We start from the raw sequence: 17,936 nt of genomic DNA, 5'->3' as shown, positions 1-17,936 counted from the left end.
AAATGGAGATGTTGGAAATATGCGACTCACCGTAACCCGTCTGGGAGACGAGCTCAGCTGCCCCTCCAATGGGCTTCGTGAAGACACCCATGATTCCCTTCCCCACACCCGAGATGACCCCTCTGGCTTTATGCCCAGCAGAAGCTTGGGCCTCAGATACTCGCTGAAAATTCCGCATCGGCTGATCCACAATCCCAGCAATTGCACCTGAAAAAACAAGAATCTCCAGTAAGCAGTGAAGATAAATATTCTGGAATAAGAGGAAATCTTACTACTAGACCTGAATATTGTTTGCATTAGAGACCGTACGCCATTCTTACACAGCTATTTAGCATGTGACCGATTAGCTAAACACTATCTTAGCTTCAGTTAAGATCTAGCCTTTTTTTTTTTTTTTTTAAACATTTAGATTGCCTAACCTTACAGCATGTTTTCCTCTTTTGACTACTTATGCTAGATGCTTTTACTGAGTACTGAGTTAATTTAATTTGGCTCATTCTGTGTCACAATTCTGAAAATGCTGGGCTACGAATAAAATCCTCCAGTTTTAGATGGCTAGAGCTGCTATGGAAATGAGATTTTCACGTAAGTGCAAGATTGACTTCATGAGAATAAAAACTGCTTGTATTCAATAGATCATTTTTATATCCTCTTCCACTGCCAGAAATGTTCATAAGCTAATGCAACTTTTGATATATTGCTAAGATTAGCAGAATTAGACTTTGAGACTTTTTGTTACTTTTTTTGTGAAAACCATAATATTTTACTTTAATGTGCATGGGTCAAACTTTTACAAGTGACATAGTGACCTTCCCAGCTTTTAGTATCAACAGAGAACTTCAACTTAAATCTTCCTAAATGTAAACAGGTATGTGAGGTGGTGCATTTCTTTGATCTTGAGTTTATGCTAGCCACTTAACCACAGACATGTCTCTAGTTGTTGTAATTTTGATAGATAAGCTATTTGGAGATCGCTAAGGGTACAAGGATTGGACAAAGCCACACCAGTCTGCCCGACCCGAGGTGCTTTGCACAGTGAAAAGCAAGTCTGCAGGCTTCTTGGTCAGGTCTCAGTTTGCACCTGCAGCTGCAAATATCAATATAAAGCAATTATTTGAGGAGTGGGATTGAGTGTCAGCCTGGTTACTAGGCATTTTCACTTCAACCCAGACATCTTTGAAAGTTCTACTTTGTAAGTGGAAGGAAATCCAGGCATAATTCCACAGATTCGGACAATTGCAACCGAGGTATTTGGCCCCGTGTGTTTACCAGTGTGACATGCACTAGGCAGTGAGCTGCTAACTGGTTTTCAGATGGTTTTAGTTACTGTCACTGGATAAATAAAGAAATTGCTGACTTTGAACAACAAGAACTAATACTGTATTTGTGCACAGTCACTGTCCAAAGAAAAGAGGATGAGAACCAGCACACATTTCCCCAGATCCTTGTCCCTGGGATACTATTGATCAGGAATTCAAGAAACTTGCATCCCCCATAAATGCCTTCCTCTCCTCTTAGAGAGAATTCTTCCAAATTCTGGAGGACTAGCCTTTTGGCAAATGTATAGTATTTCCACAGAAAATGCTGGTCTATCTTTGAGGCAATGCCTGGTTTTAATTGAGGTCACTCACTGAAGCTGAGTGTGCAGCTGAACATTCACCTTTTGTACCATAAAGGCCGTGAAGCTTTTTCCTTAATGCCATGCCATCGAAATTATACATTTTTCAATTCATTAGTACTTACCAGCTGCTTCTGCTACTTGACTAAAATAATATCTAAACACCACATTACACAATTGGGATTGTTTGTCTAGTCTTTTGTGCAACTGGGATTTGAAGGCATAAAACAATACTTGGTGTTCTGCTAACTTACAATACTATACTATCCTGTGACCTCCTTCACCCTATCTACTGAGGTCATCCACAACAACTGCACTTTCAGAACAGAAGTTATTGCCTTATAAAATGTAATCCTCCTAAGTCCTAGCACTAGTAAATTATTTACTGCAATATACTTGAGCAAAGTTATAAGGTAATAATAAGAGCCTACTCCAAAGGACCTGTGGTATGCTCCAGACACTGCTCAGGTAAAATTAGGCTCCAAGGACAAAGAAACAGAATGGAAACTGCTGTGACTGTGTTATATAAGAATATTTATGTAATGCCTCAAATAATCTATAGCTTAATTAGCCAGTTTTTAGTAATTCTACATTTTCTGTTACTCTGGCATTTTATGCATGCTCTGAACTTGTCTGTGATGACATTGCCCTTTTGTACCTCACATTCTTTTGCAAGTCTTGTTGTTTTAAGTGCAAAAAGTATAACCAATGATCTTCTCTTCCTCTGTAATTCCTTACCTTGAATTGCAACTCACTGCCATAACTCATTTATGTGCAGTGGCCATGCCCCAATATTACAAAATAAACCTTACTCCTTTCACTGAGGAGTGGCTGGTCCTACAACCCTTGTGTGGGGAATCCAGATCTGTGCAGCTCTTTTCCTGTGTGCAGCATGTGTGAGCAAAGGAAAAAGACATAGACCAAAGCCTGAGCAACCCCAAAACTGAGCAACAGCGAGAGAGTGGTGACACACACGTGAGATTCAGGGCACTCCTCACACCAGAAACTGTGCAAAGCACATCTTCCATGTGCCCCTGTGGCTTCTTGTGTTCTAACAGAGCTCTTGGCAGGAGCACCATGAGGGATGGACTTACCACAGAAAGTTTGCCCCTGACAGATTTCAGTAGGGTATTGGGAAAGCAGAGCATGGAACCACATGTAGTGGTTCCTCCCTTCCTACTCTCATTCTCTCTCACACGGTGTCCTACTGCTGTCCCTGTCCTTTCCCTGTAATATCCCTCGACCAGTATTTCTTTTTATTAAATGAAACCATTCTCCATTTTTCTTGTTTTTTTTTTCTTTCCCCAAGCATTTGATTTTATATGCATGTCCACATATGTACACTCAGATTATGCATGTATAAAGAAAACCTCAATAAAATTAAACACAAAAGCAACAAAACAAAAACATATTCTTCCATTACTGGACCAAAGAGGTTCCAGCAACAACATAACATCTGCTAAACATCAGATGGGGTGCACTCTGGTTAGTACATGTTGCTCAGTAACAATAAAAAAGTTACTTTGATAGCTACAAAATTCAGATAGTTCAGAGTATATCACTGGATTACTTCAAGAAGAATTTGATTATGGGCAGCAACTGGTTCATGTGCAGACTGACAAAGTTTGGGGCACAGCTTACAGACCTTGGCAAAGCTCGGATTGCTTGTGACAAACTCTTTCAGAGCAAGACATAATTGGAAAAAATCCCCCGCTAAGAGAAACTGGCCATGCTTTGCCATGAGGCTGGAAGCTGCCCAAGCTGAAGCCATTTTGCTTCCTTTTCTCTGTTGCCTTTCAGGACTGCCGCAAATGTTTCACACCAAAACCGGGGCTGAAGCATAATTTCATCCCAGCAAACATCACATAAAAATACAGCTCAAAGAAAAAAGCACCTGTTGCCATGCACTAATGTAGTTGCACAATTAGTGTGTGGAATAGCACACAGTTTCAAGATTAGCACTGGCTTGTGCTGTATGGTGTGGTAGATAGACAAACATAGAGTGGCCCTGACTCAGCGACAATGTACAGCAAGAACAGCCATCACCACTTTTAATAACAAAAATCTGAGCATCTGAAACCCAGGCTTTGCCTTCTCTACCAGGACAGAGTTACACTGTCAGGCAATATGGGTGAATTCACTTCCCCAAAAGCAGGAAGGAGTAACTGAAATGTTGAGCACTTCTGCCACTGTAAAAAATAGCTTTTTGAATAGTTGTCATATTTTTTGTTATTCAGATATGCTCAACTTCTTAAAGACAGCCATTTCAATAAAATATTTTTCACTAGGACCAGCAGTTGAAAATACAGCCAATAGTTTCAATAGTCTCTTTTACATGCTTAAAAGTTAATATTTTAAGTTTGACCCTGTCATGCAAAATGCAAAAGATAGTTCCTTGGTGGGGGAGTCAATCATCTAAATATGTTACCAACAATTTCACTGCATTTTTGCCTAAACATATAAAAGAAACACACCTATCATAAGCTGTTGCTTCTTTTCATGCACAAGTGTTACTAAAATGACCCAGAAATGTCCCCCAAATTAGAAAAGAAGACAACAGCTGGCCAAAGATAACAATCAAATCAAACAACACCCTGACAGTGCTTGAGTCATTTAAAATGAGACAGGACAAAGCACTTAAGAATGTACCACAGGGAACAACTTGCACTGAGGAGGAGACAAGAGTACATGATTTTGGCCCCGATTCAGCAAAGCTCTTAAGCACATGCTTAAGTGCTCTGCTGAATCAGGGCCACTGTGAACCAGATTTTCAGAAAAATCAGAAAGGCAACTCTACTTTCTGGGTAGATACCACAAGGTATCGGTGAACTGAGGACTCTTACATGACTTCACCTAGGCACAAAATCTACATTTGCCATTGCCTTAGCTGCCTGCATGGGTCAGATGGCTTTTACGAACATGAGAGCACTGTGACCATCGCAGAAATCTCTTTCACACTCTTCAGTTTTACAGTCAGAAAGTCATAGAAATTACAGCTTCAAACAGTCATGCTCTCTGCATTTCTGTGCTCATCAAACTTTTCATCCTTGTGAAGGAAAATAACTGCAGCTTCACTTCGTTATGTATGAATAACCTTAAATGTTTTTAGAGTAAGCATGTTCACGTTTATTCTGAACGCGCTGGGGAAAAAAAGCAGCACAGTGATACCATCCCTTCAACAATTACTGTGTTTTTTTTTTCTTGGGAAGTCACAATATTCTTTAAACTAAATGGTCAGGACAGCATCAGCTTTCTGACATGTTTGTAGAAATTGAAATGTAAGTATATTCATAATTTAGGTCTTGACACAATTTATATGAATGCTGCTGTCTATACAGAGGAAACATGCTTTTTAAAAATCATGCTTAATTAAACAACTTATACAAAGTAAATTGAATATTTCTGATTTCTCTCTTAGTGAGAGTTCCATACTTGTCACATCCAGCTATACAGTAACTCTAGCTATTTATCTGGGTGCTTCACTGACTCCAATGCTAAGAAAACAGGCAGTTAGCAGGGTGCAATCTCTAAACAGTAACAGCGGGAATAAAAAACAAGACTCTAGCTTGTGGAGGAGCACTGTTTAAGTGCTAATATGAAGCTCTAAGTTTTTAACATGAAGTCTTATTTCTTAGGAAATCAGGAACACTGGAATTCTAGCTCTATTTTATTGTTTTGCTTTTAACTCGGGTGTATATCCTTGTGCACGGGAGGTGCAGGAATGGTGTATTTGTGCATGTGTGTGAAGAGTTCCCAGCTTTCCTGAACGGCAGAAACTTTGCCTTGATACAGCCAAAGCTACAAAGTTTTGCTCTTTACTTCAGGCTGTACAGCTGATGTTTTTAGCTCTGAAGGGCTCTGATGTGTCAGTGAAGGGGATATAGACACCATGTTACCTTGATGTTTAATTAATAACTGAGCCAAGATCACCGAACCATTTCACCAGCACGCACACCAGGCTGACACAGTGCTTCTAAAAGTATAATCTTTCATCCAGCAACTCAACCTGACTGCCCTTAGCCCAATAAAACAAGAGGGAAAAATAAAACCTCCTCCAAACTGCCTTTGATTTGCAACACCAGTAACAGCTTACTATTGGGACAGTGGCTACTAATATATGAAATTTCTCCTTTATGCACATTTCTCCCAGGACACTTGCTTGCCAGTTTACAAGCATTATCAAATGACAGTGCTTCACATAATCTAATGTTATTGCTTAAAATAATTCCCAGCAACTTAACCCAAACTTGTAACATTTTTACCACTTCCTCTTTGGGGCTTTCAGGGTTGCGGTTGCAAATTTAGGAGTTGTGTACACTACTGAAGATTAGGAAACAGGACAAATCCTTTCAAGCTTCAGCTCTTCTAACCTTTTGCACTGGACTGCTTTTGGTCACTTTGATCTCTAAGAGATTCATACTGTTTAATACATACTGAGGAACTCTGCCAAACAATACAGTTCTGCATTCCTTTGCTGTGTGACAAGTCGAAGTAACCTAGAAAATCCATTCCCTTACCGCAAAACTTCTCGCAGAGAATTTTTCCACTGTGGGATAGTTTTCAAAATTTTAGGTGCTATTTTGAAATGGATAGAGTAATCTTCACTTCTAACCAAACCACTCGGCTGCTTGATGAATAAAATTACACTGAATCAGGACGATCTGGGTCTCTTTGTAAAAGCAGAATTCCTCATCAAAGCTTACTTAACATCTGCACTAAGTTGAAGTGGTTTTCAAACAAACCCAAGAATCTCTGATATCTACAGTGCTGCAAAAACAAGCAGGTTCAGAAGGCATTCCTATAGTTCATTGGAAAGTAAACATCAGCATGATGACGTCTTCGTGTTGAATTAGTTACAAGTCACGCTGCCCGATGCAGAATTATTCTTTTTTCCCCACTTAGATCTACATCATGTACGAGTGAAAATATTATTTCACAAAGAAAATGCAAACCCATTCTATATCTGCAATTATTTTATCAGCAAAAATCATACACAAAAGTCAATAAATCTTGATAAACAGTATCTAATATACATACTGTGAGGCTTTTTCCCAAGAAGACATCGACCCCCTCCCAGAATTTGAAATTACAACTCACAGTTAGAAAAACCTAGTGAGCAGATTAGAAAAGAGTATTATCACTTAACTTGATATTTAATAGTACATTACCTAGAAGGCTAATGCCTAAACGAGAGAGCCCCTGTCTCAGTCCTTCTCCCAGGCTCTCTGGAAGCTGCCTTCTCCATTCTTCTTGTCTGTTGTAATGCTCCTCATCCAGTGACAGCCTATCCATATTCCGAGCAAGACTTGTTGCCAGATTGGTAATTGACGTCAGTGTACCTAAATGCATGGAGATATACATTGGGTCTGGATCAAGATGCTTTAATTTAAAACACGGAGACGTTGTATGTCTCACTGCAATGCTGAACTTATGAGCAGAACAGCAAGTCAAGGGAACAGTCAGCCATGTGTAACATGCTTTACTATTTGTTAAGCATCACCACGCTGCTGCTATGGCCCGCGTCACGCCTTTTTACATTAGCCTGCTCCAGGTTTGCCTGGTTGGTGGGAACAGAAACTCATCTGAACATCCTTCTCCAGTTCCCTGACTTGTGTAAGGCTAATCTAAATGGAGAGGGGGCTGATGGCAATGTAAACAAATATTTACAGAAGGAGCCTTGAGGCTGCGTCCTGCGGGAGGCTGGAACCGAGGCTCGGAGCCGCAGCCAGCACCGGGGCAGCTGCTGCGTCTGTGCGGCAGCTGGAGCCACGCGATGGCACTGTTTGTACAGGCTTTGCAAGGGAAAAGCTCCTCCTGTTCCCATGGCAGGCCAGCCCCACTGTCAAATCCCATCCATGTACTCACACAGTTATGACAACTGTATCTATTTTTTTTTTTAAATAATAAATATGATGAGGCGACCGAGTGTAGAATTTCTGATGGCTAGCAGAAGTGCAGAACACCTTTAGCACTTCTGCAGTTATCACATGAAATACTTGCTGAGTGAATATCTATTTCCCACTGGGAGGTTTAAAATTCTGAAGTTTCTGAAACATTCTCATGCACTGCAGTAAAGTGGTGATCTGTTTAATACATGAAACATTGCATGTGAGCCTGTTACACTCTTAGCTCAGTTAAACAGGAACTGTTTGGTTTTTGAGCCCTGGTACCAGGAATTTCAACTGGCACTGTCAGAGCAGCACAAGACAAGGCAGGACCAGGAGACTGAAGAATGGACAGATTTTATTGCTTAAAACTTTAACAATGCATGACAACAAAGCAGTAGTTGGAGCAATAAAGTGAAAGCTCTACCTTTGGAAATGTGTTTTACAAATGATGTTGTTCCTCTGGAAACTCCACTGACAAATGCTCCTGGGCCTCTGGTCAGCCCTTCATAGGGGAGCCTAAAGAAATCAGCTATGCCATTCCCTATGCTTCTCACCAGACTAGCTGGGCTTCCAAGAATTTCCAACGATCCAACAACCCAGCCTGTGTGGAGAAACAAGACACATGTTACAGCTGCAAAAACTGCAGAAGCAGCAGTTGTGAAAAGGTTATTCCTTAATTATCTTTTTCACACTAGAATTCATTGCATTATGAACTTCCTTTGAGCAAAACACAGGAAATAACTCATCCACTATGAATTCAGAAATGGCAATCTTTCATACTTCGTAAATCAAAGAAATCCTTTTGGCAAACTCACAAATAGCTTTAGAATTACTTCCTTCCAGGAGCTTCCCGTATTTCTGCTAAAAGTGTGTGAGGGAGGCGGATGCGAGAGCCTCACAGCTACAGAGGAATGGGACTGCAGGCTCAGATGGTTGGGTTGGTTTTAGACACTATAAGGCAGCGCTGTGATTTCACATCCTTATGTGATAGAATTGTGACAGGGAGTTTACACTGATACAATGTACTGCTTTACGGGAGTGTGCAGGTCAATTGCTTGATGGAGTGTTAGGAAAAGGGATGCAGATTTTTGACAAGTGCTTAAGAAGTTATTTTAAATCCACCCCAACCCTTCTAAGCTGATCATTTTCTTTCAGAGTGCAGTGAAAGCCAGACAAATGTCTTCTGCTCAGTACAGTTGTGTAAACAGCAATGACATCTACATGCTGATTAGGTTACTCATAGGGGAGTATTCCTTATGCATATCCCAGGAGAAGTATCTGCAGATCTGGTTTCCTATATAAACGCAGGGTTGCCAGCAGCTTGCTGGATGGCTGAGCACGCAGCAATCTGTTGCTGGAAAGCTATTTGCAGGTCTTGTCTTTCTCAGGCTGGTAGGCAGCAGATTTATTAGGGAAGCAGTGCTGCATAACTCTTTTTTTGGCAGCCCAGAGAGAGCAATTCAGAAATGGCAATAAATGTGAAACAGGAACTGTTTGGTCTTTGAGCCCTGGTACCACGAATTTCAGCTGGCACTGTCAGAGCACACAAGGTGTGACAGGTCCAGGAGACTGAAGGATGGACAGACTAGCCTCCAGCTCTCCCATGAGGGCCCTTGATCTGTGCTCTGCCCTCCTCATTCTCATCTCATCATTGGAAACTCCTGCTATCCAGATGCTTTGCTTGTTTTCTTTTAACCCCTCCCAGTCATTCCTGTGGAAGGCTGAATCATGAAACTGAACAGAAGAGAAAATGTTACTCATATGAAATGAGTTAATCTTATACTATCATTCTAAGCTCCCGGAAAATCCATTATCCTTGTTGAATCTGTCCCACATTTCAGTTCTGGCAGGTTAAGAACACCAGTACTTGTAATATGAAAAGTGGGAACCAGAGTGGACATAAGAGAGAGGGTGGGATGGACTACAAAAACAAAACCCAAGTGCTACATGCAACGCAATGAACAGAGCAGCAACACACATTGTGGCCCCGCTATCCTTGAAAGGAGCATCCCTGGCAGTCCTTTCCTGCCAGGACCAGGGGAAGCCAGAACTCTAGGTTGGGCCTGCAATTCTCTCACTGCAGGATTTTTAATAAATTTTCTTCGCCACTGTGTGAAGTGCTGAAAAGCTGGAGGGGTGGGGGAGGTGTGTACAGATGGGAGAGATGTTCTTTCTGCTTCTTCTGATCAATATTATTGCAATAATTCCTTAGAGCCTTTTTTCCCCCCTAAATATTCTTGACATTCCTTGTCCTATGTGGTGGTGTGATGGCAAGTGGCTACAGGACACTGCAGCTTAGTGCCCTGGTGCCCTGCAACATCCCCAGCAGGCACCACCCCCCTGGGACATGGGGGACTCCAACTCCACTTGCCTGCTGGGCCAGCCAGCATTCCAGGAATGTAAAACAGATAAAAACCAGGAATGAAAATGGTTAAACACAAAACTGTGGGCTTGCCTGGCATGCCAGGGATGGTTTGTTGTAATCTGTCCCTGCCTGTCAGGTTTGGGAAGCTCTGGATGGACCATGCTTACCCTTGGAGAGCGTATGGGAATAATGTACAACCTGCAGCATGGGTGATCCTCTTTGGCCAATGCTCAGAGCAAACCCAATGGCTCCTCACTGCCAGCTTGGATCACCCAACTCAAGGAAGAAGGTCTGGGAGTAAGTCAGGAATAGGAGAATGAGGAACCAGGAACAACCCCTCAATTCACAAGTTCTGTGTGGCATTTTACGTTGCAGAAATACAGTGTCATATCAGGTTACCACTTCCCACTTATGCATAGTAATTATATCCACTGACATGAAATAAATATGACTGTATTAGCAGAGAGCCACTGAATTTTCTTTAAAGGCAATTATAAGGTTAGATGTGGTACCAGTGATATTTTTGAATAGAATTCTATTCACTTTTATATAGGGGACAACTTAATTAGAAAAGGAGATTTCCATTGCAGGTTTGGTTGATTTGAGATAAGCAATGCTAATCAGCACATTTGAACAGAGCTCTCCAGCCCCATCCATGGCTTTAATGGATTCTGACCACTCCTTTGCAACACATAGGGCAACCTGATGCACCTCCTTCAGCAAGCTTTGTGGCAAAATAGTGTATATCCCTGAGTATAAGGTATGGGCAGGTTGTCTGTGCAGATGCTACCAGTGATTTATATATGAGACAGTGGTGAGCAGAAGGGGGTCAAACAGCCCATATTCCAAATTAGAGTAGTTAAAATGCAGGAGCACAAGGTCCTCTCCCATAAGAGACCAACTGTGCTAATGGTGAGAAAAAAACCTCAGGGTTTGCAGATCACATAAAGCTTTTTGCTTGATTTTTTTCCTTCCTTTTTTACTTTGTTGACACAGTCAGCTTTTTTGACAAGTGTCACAAAGTCTTCAATATAAACCATTTTCTTTGCTAAAGCAAACATCAATCAGTATAATTCACCATTTTAATCATGGTGACACCTTTCAAACAATACATTTTAGTTTTAGTACTTTTAGTGGGAGTTAAGTATATATGCATATGTATTGTCCTGAAGAGAAGTTCCACCTCAGTAAATAGCAAATCTTAGTTCTTAATACTTAAATCTGATTTCAGGTACATCATTGATCCCAGAGCAAGTGATGGGGGAGAAGCATTTACACTGTGGACCATATTTGGCTACAGCTTCACTCTTAATTGCCAAGCAACTAGGTATGCCCTTCTGTACTATGAGATTCAACTACAAAACAAATCCAAACAGGTAGCAAAAAGAAAAACCTGCAAATTTTGCAAGCATAATATTGCAAGAAAACAATGAACTGGTACACTGTTCTGGTGCACAACTGTGCACACTGTTGTCACAGTCAGTAGGGCAAGTCAGGTAAGCACACAGTGAAACAGAATATCAGCATCTATAAACAGATGAAATACACATGTACAGCTTTGGGAAGTGTGCACAGAAGTCAGGTTGCAGCTATGCTTCCAGTCCAAATGGAAGCATTAGGATCTCAGAAAATCTAACTATTAGTATTGCAGGAAAATAAATTCCCTGTTTCAGTGTGCACTATGTTACTTGTGTGTGCTCATGGAGAAGCTTCCTTCTGTCTCAGGCATGAATTCTGTGCTGCACCAAGACACATCAGAGATCAGATTTCATTATTTCTACATTAGTATTTATGGAAAACAAAATGTACCTGATAACTTAAAAGGACTAATTGCTTGCTATTGATCCTATATAGGAAAAAGTTACTAACAGCAAACTTCATAGTTCTTGGATCAAAGAACAACAAACATCTGTGTGCCAGTTTACTTCGAAGGCTGTATGAAGAAAGACAGATTCCTAATCATAAACTGCAGCCAAAAGGAGTTTTAACAACAAAACGGCATTCAGGCCTATAATTTACTTCTGAATGCAGAGCAACATGCTGAATAATTTGATTAAACACTGTTTTGGGGAGTTTATGTAAGGAATGTGGGTTGATTCTGACTAGTGCTATAATATAAAATGACAAAACCTAAGCCAGCTAGAACACATTTTTATGCTGTGTTCAGGGTTTCAAGTGGCTAAAGCCTTCAGGTGGCTGGCTAATATTTAGCACAACATCGCAAATCTTCACTGGTGTCTGCTCAGCTATTTTATCTCCCTTCCGTTGTATGACAGGACCTTAAGGGTGTCCAAAAGTATCATTAGCAAACAGTGTCTAAGGAGAACAAAAATTGTACTGCTAACATCTAGGGTATTCATCTTGAGTGACAGTCACAGAATCCTGGTACCCAATGAAAATGTTGCTTGTTAAGGAAAAGTACTGACCTGCTCTGAAAAGTGCTCCAGCAGCGTAATGCATGGCCAAGGCATGGACAAGTTGCCTGGCTGTGGTGAAGATGGGTCCTCGCTCAAACACAGAGAAGGAGAGAGGGGTGTGATCTGAGGCTATATACAGTTTCAATGAAGCATGAATACTGACAAGGAGATTAACAGGTTGTATTTTTAATCTTCTTAGCTTCACTGGCTTGACTAAAGCTCTTGCATGCTCTCTCACTTGTTCAGGCACTATCAGGGTAGTATCTGAAGCATTCATGGATTTACAAGCAGTTTTGTTTTCTGGAAGATATGTATCAAACAAAGTCTTAATGTAGTAGACAAAGGTGTCTTCCACATACAGCCTAGCTGGTTTGAGCTCAAAGCTGAGGTCATTCATGTGAAACATGAAATTCTCTTCCTCGGAAAAAGCAATACAGAGTTTTATAAAGCAGTTTTCCTTATAGCTTTCCAAATCTTTGTTACAAACAATGAGATTGTTCATTCTTGACCACTGCGCGGTTTCATTTTTCTCTTCTTGGCACAGCAGGACGGCAAAATGGAAATTGGATTTGCTGTACAATTGATTGTCCAGTTGCAAGTCTTCACAATACACTTGGAGACTATGAAATTGTGGGAGGCCTTCCACAGAATCCTGCTGGAACTCCTGTGACAGGGAGCTGGTGGCTGGGGCCATGTGGAGGAAAACATTATCTGCTGTGAGACGCAGGAGTTCAGATGACACTTTGTGGTTTGTAATATCATCAAATGCAGCAAGACTCAACTGACTGATGAACATTTTCAGTGAGAGGGTCTGCTCTTGACTTCTAGACAGGAGGGAAAAAAAGTTTTATTACTTCCTGTCTTTTGAGCTCACCTGACATCTTGCTTGTTCAAAGAGCTATCAAGAGAGACATTCTCTATAATACGTGGGAAACTCGCTGTGCAAGTCCTGCTAATGTTACTGGGATTTGGCAACCTTGATCACCACAGGAGAACCACCCAGGAGGTCTTCTAAGAAATGGGACAGTACACATCTATACCAGGGTTGTCTTTTTTATCAATCAACAGGATAGTTTGGACAGGAATATCTCTATCTGCACAGTAATTCCCTATTACCTTTTACAGAAACACTTATTAAAACACACCACAGCTACAATTTTCTGACGCTTCATGTGCAGCCTCAGATGTTTCACTGAAGGTTACTATTACAGATAATCATTTCACATCACATGCAGCGAGTGCCCTCCAATGAAGCCACTGCAGTATTTTTAAACTGATGGCATTGAGGACCTCCCCCCTGCAATGGAAACTGCCCATTGCCAAGTTTAACTAGCAAATGGACTTTTAGGTACTGCTGATGACCAGTTGCTTGGGGATTAATACTTAATTACAATGCAAACAAAAACAGAACAACAAATTCCACTTTCCAGTTGTAACAGGATTGCTGGGGGCCAAGCATTCTGCAGCTTAGAAAGAAGTAGTATTATAATTGCACTTGAATGAAGCTGAGGACCAGATTGTGGTGTATTATGGAAGTGGGGAAATCTTCTAAAGAAGGGTGTTATAATCAAGCATGGTTAATTACTAATTGTAAGGCTATTTCTACAGCTCTTGCATATTAAATCTTTGGGAGCTTGTAGGATTACAGATAGCAGGAGCTGGCTAAATACATTTTAAACTGATGAACACACTCAAAATTAATTACTATGGAAAATGTATTTTTAAAAAAAAATGAACAACTCAGGTCCTCTTTTTGTACCAGTCATCTAATGTTTACCCTAAAGTGACATGACTTTTGATGTTAGATTGTCCTTTTTAACTGTTATATACAAAGCCATATGGTCTAAGCATATGCTACAGAGCATGCAGCAGTATTAAACAAAACAAACAGTTAAGTTAAAGTTTCTAAGTCAGTTAACACTTAGAAAGCTGACTGAGCTCCCAGCCATGCTTTTAATCATCTTTTATGTGCTTTATGTACCTGTTGAGGTTGATACCAACAGGTCCTGCTCTTCCTTCTGGGGCCAAGGTTATGACTACTGCTCCACAGTGATGGGTGATGTCCACATAAACACAGCCAAAGCCAGTTAAGAACACAATCTAAAGAAGAGGGTTAAAAACACATGGAATGTAACCAAAATCACTATTTTTAATGTCATAAATTAAATTAATGTTATTAATGACTTCTGGTTGAGATCTTTTACTCAAATCAGTATACTATTCAGGAAAAAAGTCAGATTTCAGTGAGTCAGAAAATAACTGCTCAGATACTTTAAGTATTTCAGTTATTTAGGGAGATGAAATTTGTATCTCATCATTCAACTGCATAACTGAATACATTTTAATAATTGTATAACAATTTAATAAAACTTCTCCAGAAAAAAAGCAAGATGTGCTGGGGAGGGTGGAGTTTATAAGAGAAGAATAAAGAGGAAATTTTATTTTGTGATTTTGGATCAAGCAGAAAGGCATTTTCCTGGAGCTCTAAAAAATCCCACTTTCTCCTCTAGAAAACAAACCCTAAACTAACATTATGTTGCTATGCCCTAGGTCAGAGCTGGGTGGATGAATGGCTGATAGCATCATGAAGACTGAAAAGTAAGTAACATTTTGGATCCATGAAAACTTGCATTAACAACTTGAGACCTAACACATTATTAAGTCATTTCAACTGATTTGTGAGAACACCTTCACAGGCAAGGTGCCAGCACGAGAAAATGGCAAAAATCTATTTGAAAGCATAAAACAACTAAAAAGGCAGGAAAAATGGGAAATTGACAACAGGCTTGTGTCTTGCTTACAGGTGTACAAACTTTCATTCTGGACAAGTTGTCTTTAGGAATCTCCTACTTAGAGAAGTGATGTACTGCTTTTGGAGCTTAATTCTGCAATATTTCCATGCAAGTTTTGTGTTTCTCCAGAATATAAAAGACTAAGATCTTTTAAAGGTTTGGAAAATTCACAGCAGTCCTTGTTAGAGCAAGCTCGCTTCTCTTTTCTTGTAAGGTTACTATTGGCACAATTATTTACTAGATTGCAATGACAGAAGCTATAATATAATAGAATGCAAACTTGAGAAATAACACCAAGATACTGGGCTAGCACAGGTTAAATAAACAGCTATTTGTCTTGAAGAATCTTTACTGCTGTTAAGAAGTCACAGAAGCAAAAACAATTGGAAGTTTAGTAGGATCAGCACTTAAACTGATTAAGCTATTCATAATAACCTTGTACAGATAATTAAATTTCATTAATCAAATTTCTTATTCTTCTCACAATTACATATAGGAGAGTTTCTAATTTTGACATGTCAGTTTTAATCCTTTGCTTGTCTGGAAGAGATTCACAATCCTGCATGGAACTGGAGAAAAAAGGACATGTACAGAATTTTCAAAACTACAATTATTCTAAATAAACTTCCACTGATCTTGAAGATTCGTCATTTTAAATTCTAATTTCAGGTGATTCTGATGATAAATACTTCAATATTTATTAAGGTATTAGTTTTAAGTAATTTTAAATTTACTTTCTAATAGAAAAAGAAGTACCTATCTGTGACTACATAGAAGAAATACAAATTACCTAAGATCCTTTAAATCCCAGTTATTTCACAACCTGAACTGAATTGTATGTGACACTATTAGTATATTCCTTATTCACTTATATTCATAGTTTTCAAAGGGAAAGACAGATTTAGAAATCCTGGTAAAATTTTCAACATGTACATCCTAAAACCTCAATAACAGAAGGCTATGCTTTTTTGGAGAGCTGTTCAAGTAGACAATGATCCCCAAATGTTGTCTTAGCATCTAATTCCTTCTAGGAGCCAGATACTTATAAAGAACCCTGGTCTGGCATAACATTAATGACTGAAATTCGAAACCTTGCATTGCTTGACTGGCTTGCTGAATGGAACTGAACTACTTACTATATAACATAACACTCAATAATCAAGAGCATTTTGTGATTCGTGCCCAGGGAAAACATCTGAAACTAGTATTTCTTTCAAAGAGCCAAGCAGTTTATGTTGATTCCATGTAAACTAATGACTTCAAAGATGGAAAAAATTCCCATCAAAAAGAATTACTCCAGTCAAGGAAGCTTTTATTTACCTCAAGACCCAGAGAAAAATAACGGAAGGAAAGAAAAGGGAGGGGTTGTTTTGTTTTAGAAAGACATGAGTAGCTTCTGTAAAGACACAGAGGGAGAATCACCGTGATGATTCCTACAAGATATTAAGATAATTATCCTGTGATAATTAAGTCACCAAATTTTCCTGGATCCTGTGGTATTCTTTACTTACAGAGCCCATAAATTTTCAAGACTGATTTTTCCAGGCAACACCATGTTGATTAAAAAGGGAAAAAAATCAGTGTTATAAAGCCTCTATGTTCAATCTAGCTATTTTCAAAAAGAGACAGTAAAGAAGACAGTCTGTGTTCTAAAACTTCCACAGGAAGGGGCTTAGTTAGACAGGAGTGTTCCCAGGAGTTAAATAAAACCCCTTAAACCAACAGAAAGGATACACTTATTGCAGAGGAACAATGCACTGTGCAGGTCAGAGACCATTTATGGTGTGAATTAGGAAGTTATTTTTAATGATTTACTTGTGTTCCTTGGTTGTTGATGTCCACAGCATCACTCCATTCATTTACAGATGCATCAGATGACACCACTTTCAGGAGAATACTGGGCAATAAATCTCTTGTTTTGCAGTCTGGATAGCTGGAGATTTGATGGTAAAGTTCATGGTGAACCGAACATTCAGCTGGAATCTTTCTACAGTAAACTTCAAACTTGGGTGTATCTGAAATGTTATAAAATATACAAGATCAGAGCCTTCTAAAACCTGTACGAAATCAAAACTCATCTATGCTTGCACAAATGAGAAAGTTTCTGTCTGAAATATTCTGAATAAATAAAAACATTGCTTTTCTATTACTTAGAATATTATATGTTTGGGTTTTTTCCTTTTCTCTTTCTATTTCATAGTTTTACAGAAATAATATTCTGCTGATCATTACATTAACTTACTATAACCAGATTTTTGACAATATGTTTTGTTACATTTGCAAATCCGAGAAAATAGATATGTTCCATGGGATTGAACTGATGTCAGCAAAACTCCACTGCCTATGGATTTTCTACAGCTGGGTCACCTTGATAGCTGGAACCAGGGAGACCCAAAGGCCCAGAGACAAATATTTAAGTTCATACTCCTGACCTCACAATTAGCTCCAACAGCTTCCAGAGTCTCTCACTTTGAGACAGACCTTCATGAGGGCATGAAGTTCTTGCTATAACCAAAACACCCACTGAACTCAATTTTGGACTGGAAATACAGTAAAATAAGTTATACTACAATGGTGCACTGTTTCTAATTATTGCATAGTACCTACCTTTGAAATTCTCTTTTACAAGCAATGGAATGGAGCACCTATTGTGGATAATTATACGAGGACTAGGATCTTCTGTAAGTGTTAGGTACGTCACGCCAAGATGCTCTTGATAAGTCAGTGCTATAGCTCTAAAACAGAAGCAGATATATTGGATTATGCCTGTTTTGCATGAAATCTTTACATATTATTACCCTGAACAATTAAAAACGTGCAAAACTAACATCTGTAAGATGCTTTATTATCAAGTTC

The 17,936-nt window shown here is 39.5% G+C and overlaps 1 protein-coding gene across 4 annotated transcripts in view; it reads right to left on the bottom strand.

Moving 5' to 3' along the window:
- Positions 1 to 17,936, bottom strand: part of VPS13B (vacuolar protein sorting 13 homolog B) — a 429,986-nt gene that overhangs the window by 10,961 nt on the left and 401,089 nt on the right. For all 4 annotated transcript variants that reach the window (XM_053960664.1, XM_053960682.1, XM_053960693.1 and 1 more), the window contains 7 exons: positions 17,688 to 17,815; positions 16,896 to 17,095; positions 14,270 to 14,388; positions 12,298 to 13,112; positions 7,931 to 8,107; positions 6,787 to 6,957; positions 31 to 207 (listed from right to left, as the gene is read on the bottom strand). In XM_053960664.1, coding sequence (XP_053816639.1) covers positions 31 to 207; positions 6,787 to 6,957; positions 7,931 to 8,107; positions 12,298 to 13,112; positions 14,270 to 14,388; positions 16,896 to 17,095; positions 17,688 to 17,815 — 1,787 coding nt within the window. The remainder of the gene's footprint in view (positions 1 to 30; positions 208 to 6,786; positions 6,958 to 7,930; positions 8,108 to 12,297; positions 13,113 to 14,269; positions 14,389 to 16,895; positions 17,096 to 17,687; positions 17,816 to 17,936) is intronic.

Source organism: Vidua chalybeata, chromosome 1 (genome assembly GCF_026979565.1).
Source record: "Vidua chalybeata isolate OUT-0048 chromosome 1, bVidCha1 merged haplotype, whole genome shotgun sequence".
NCBI classification, from domain to species: Eukaryota; Metazoa; Chordata; class Aves; order Passeriformes; family Viduidae; genus Vidua; species Vidua chalybeata.
This window is presented reverse-complemented; position numbering and strand designations above follow the sequence as displayed.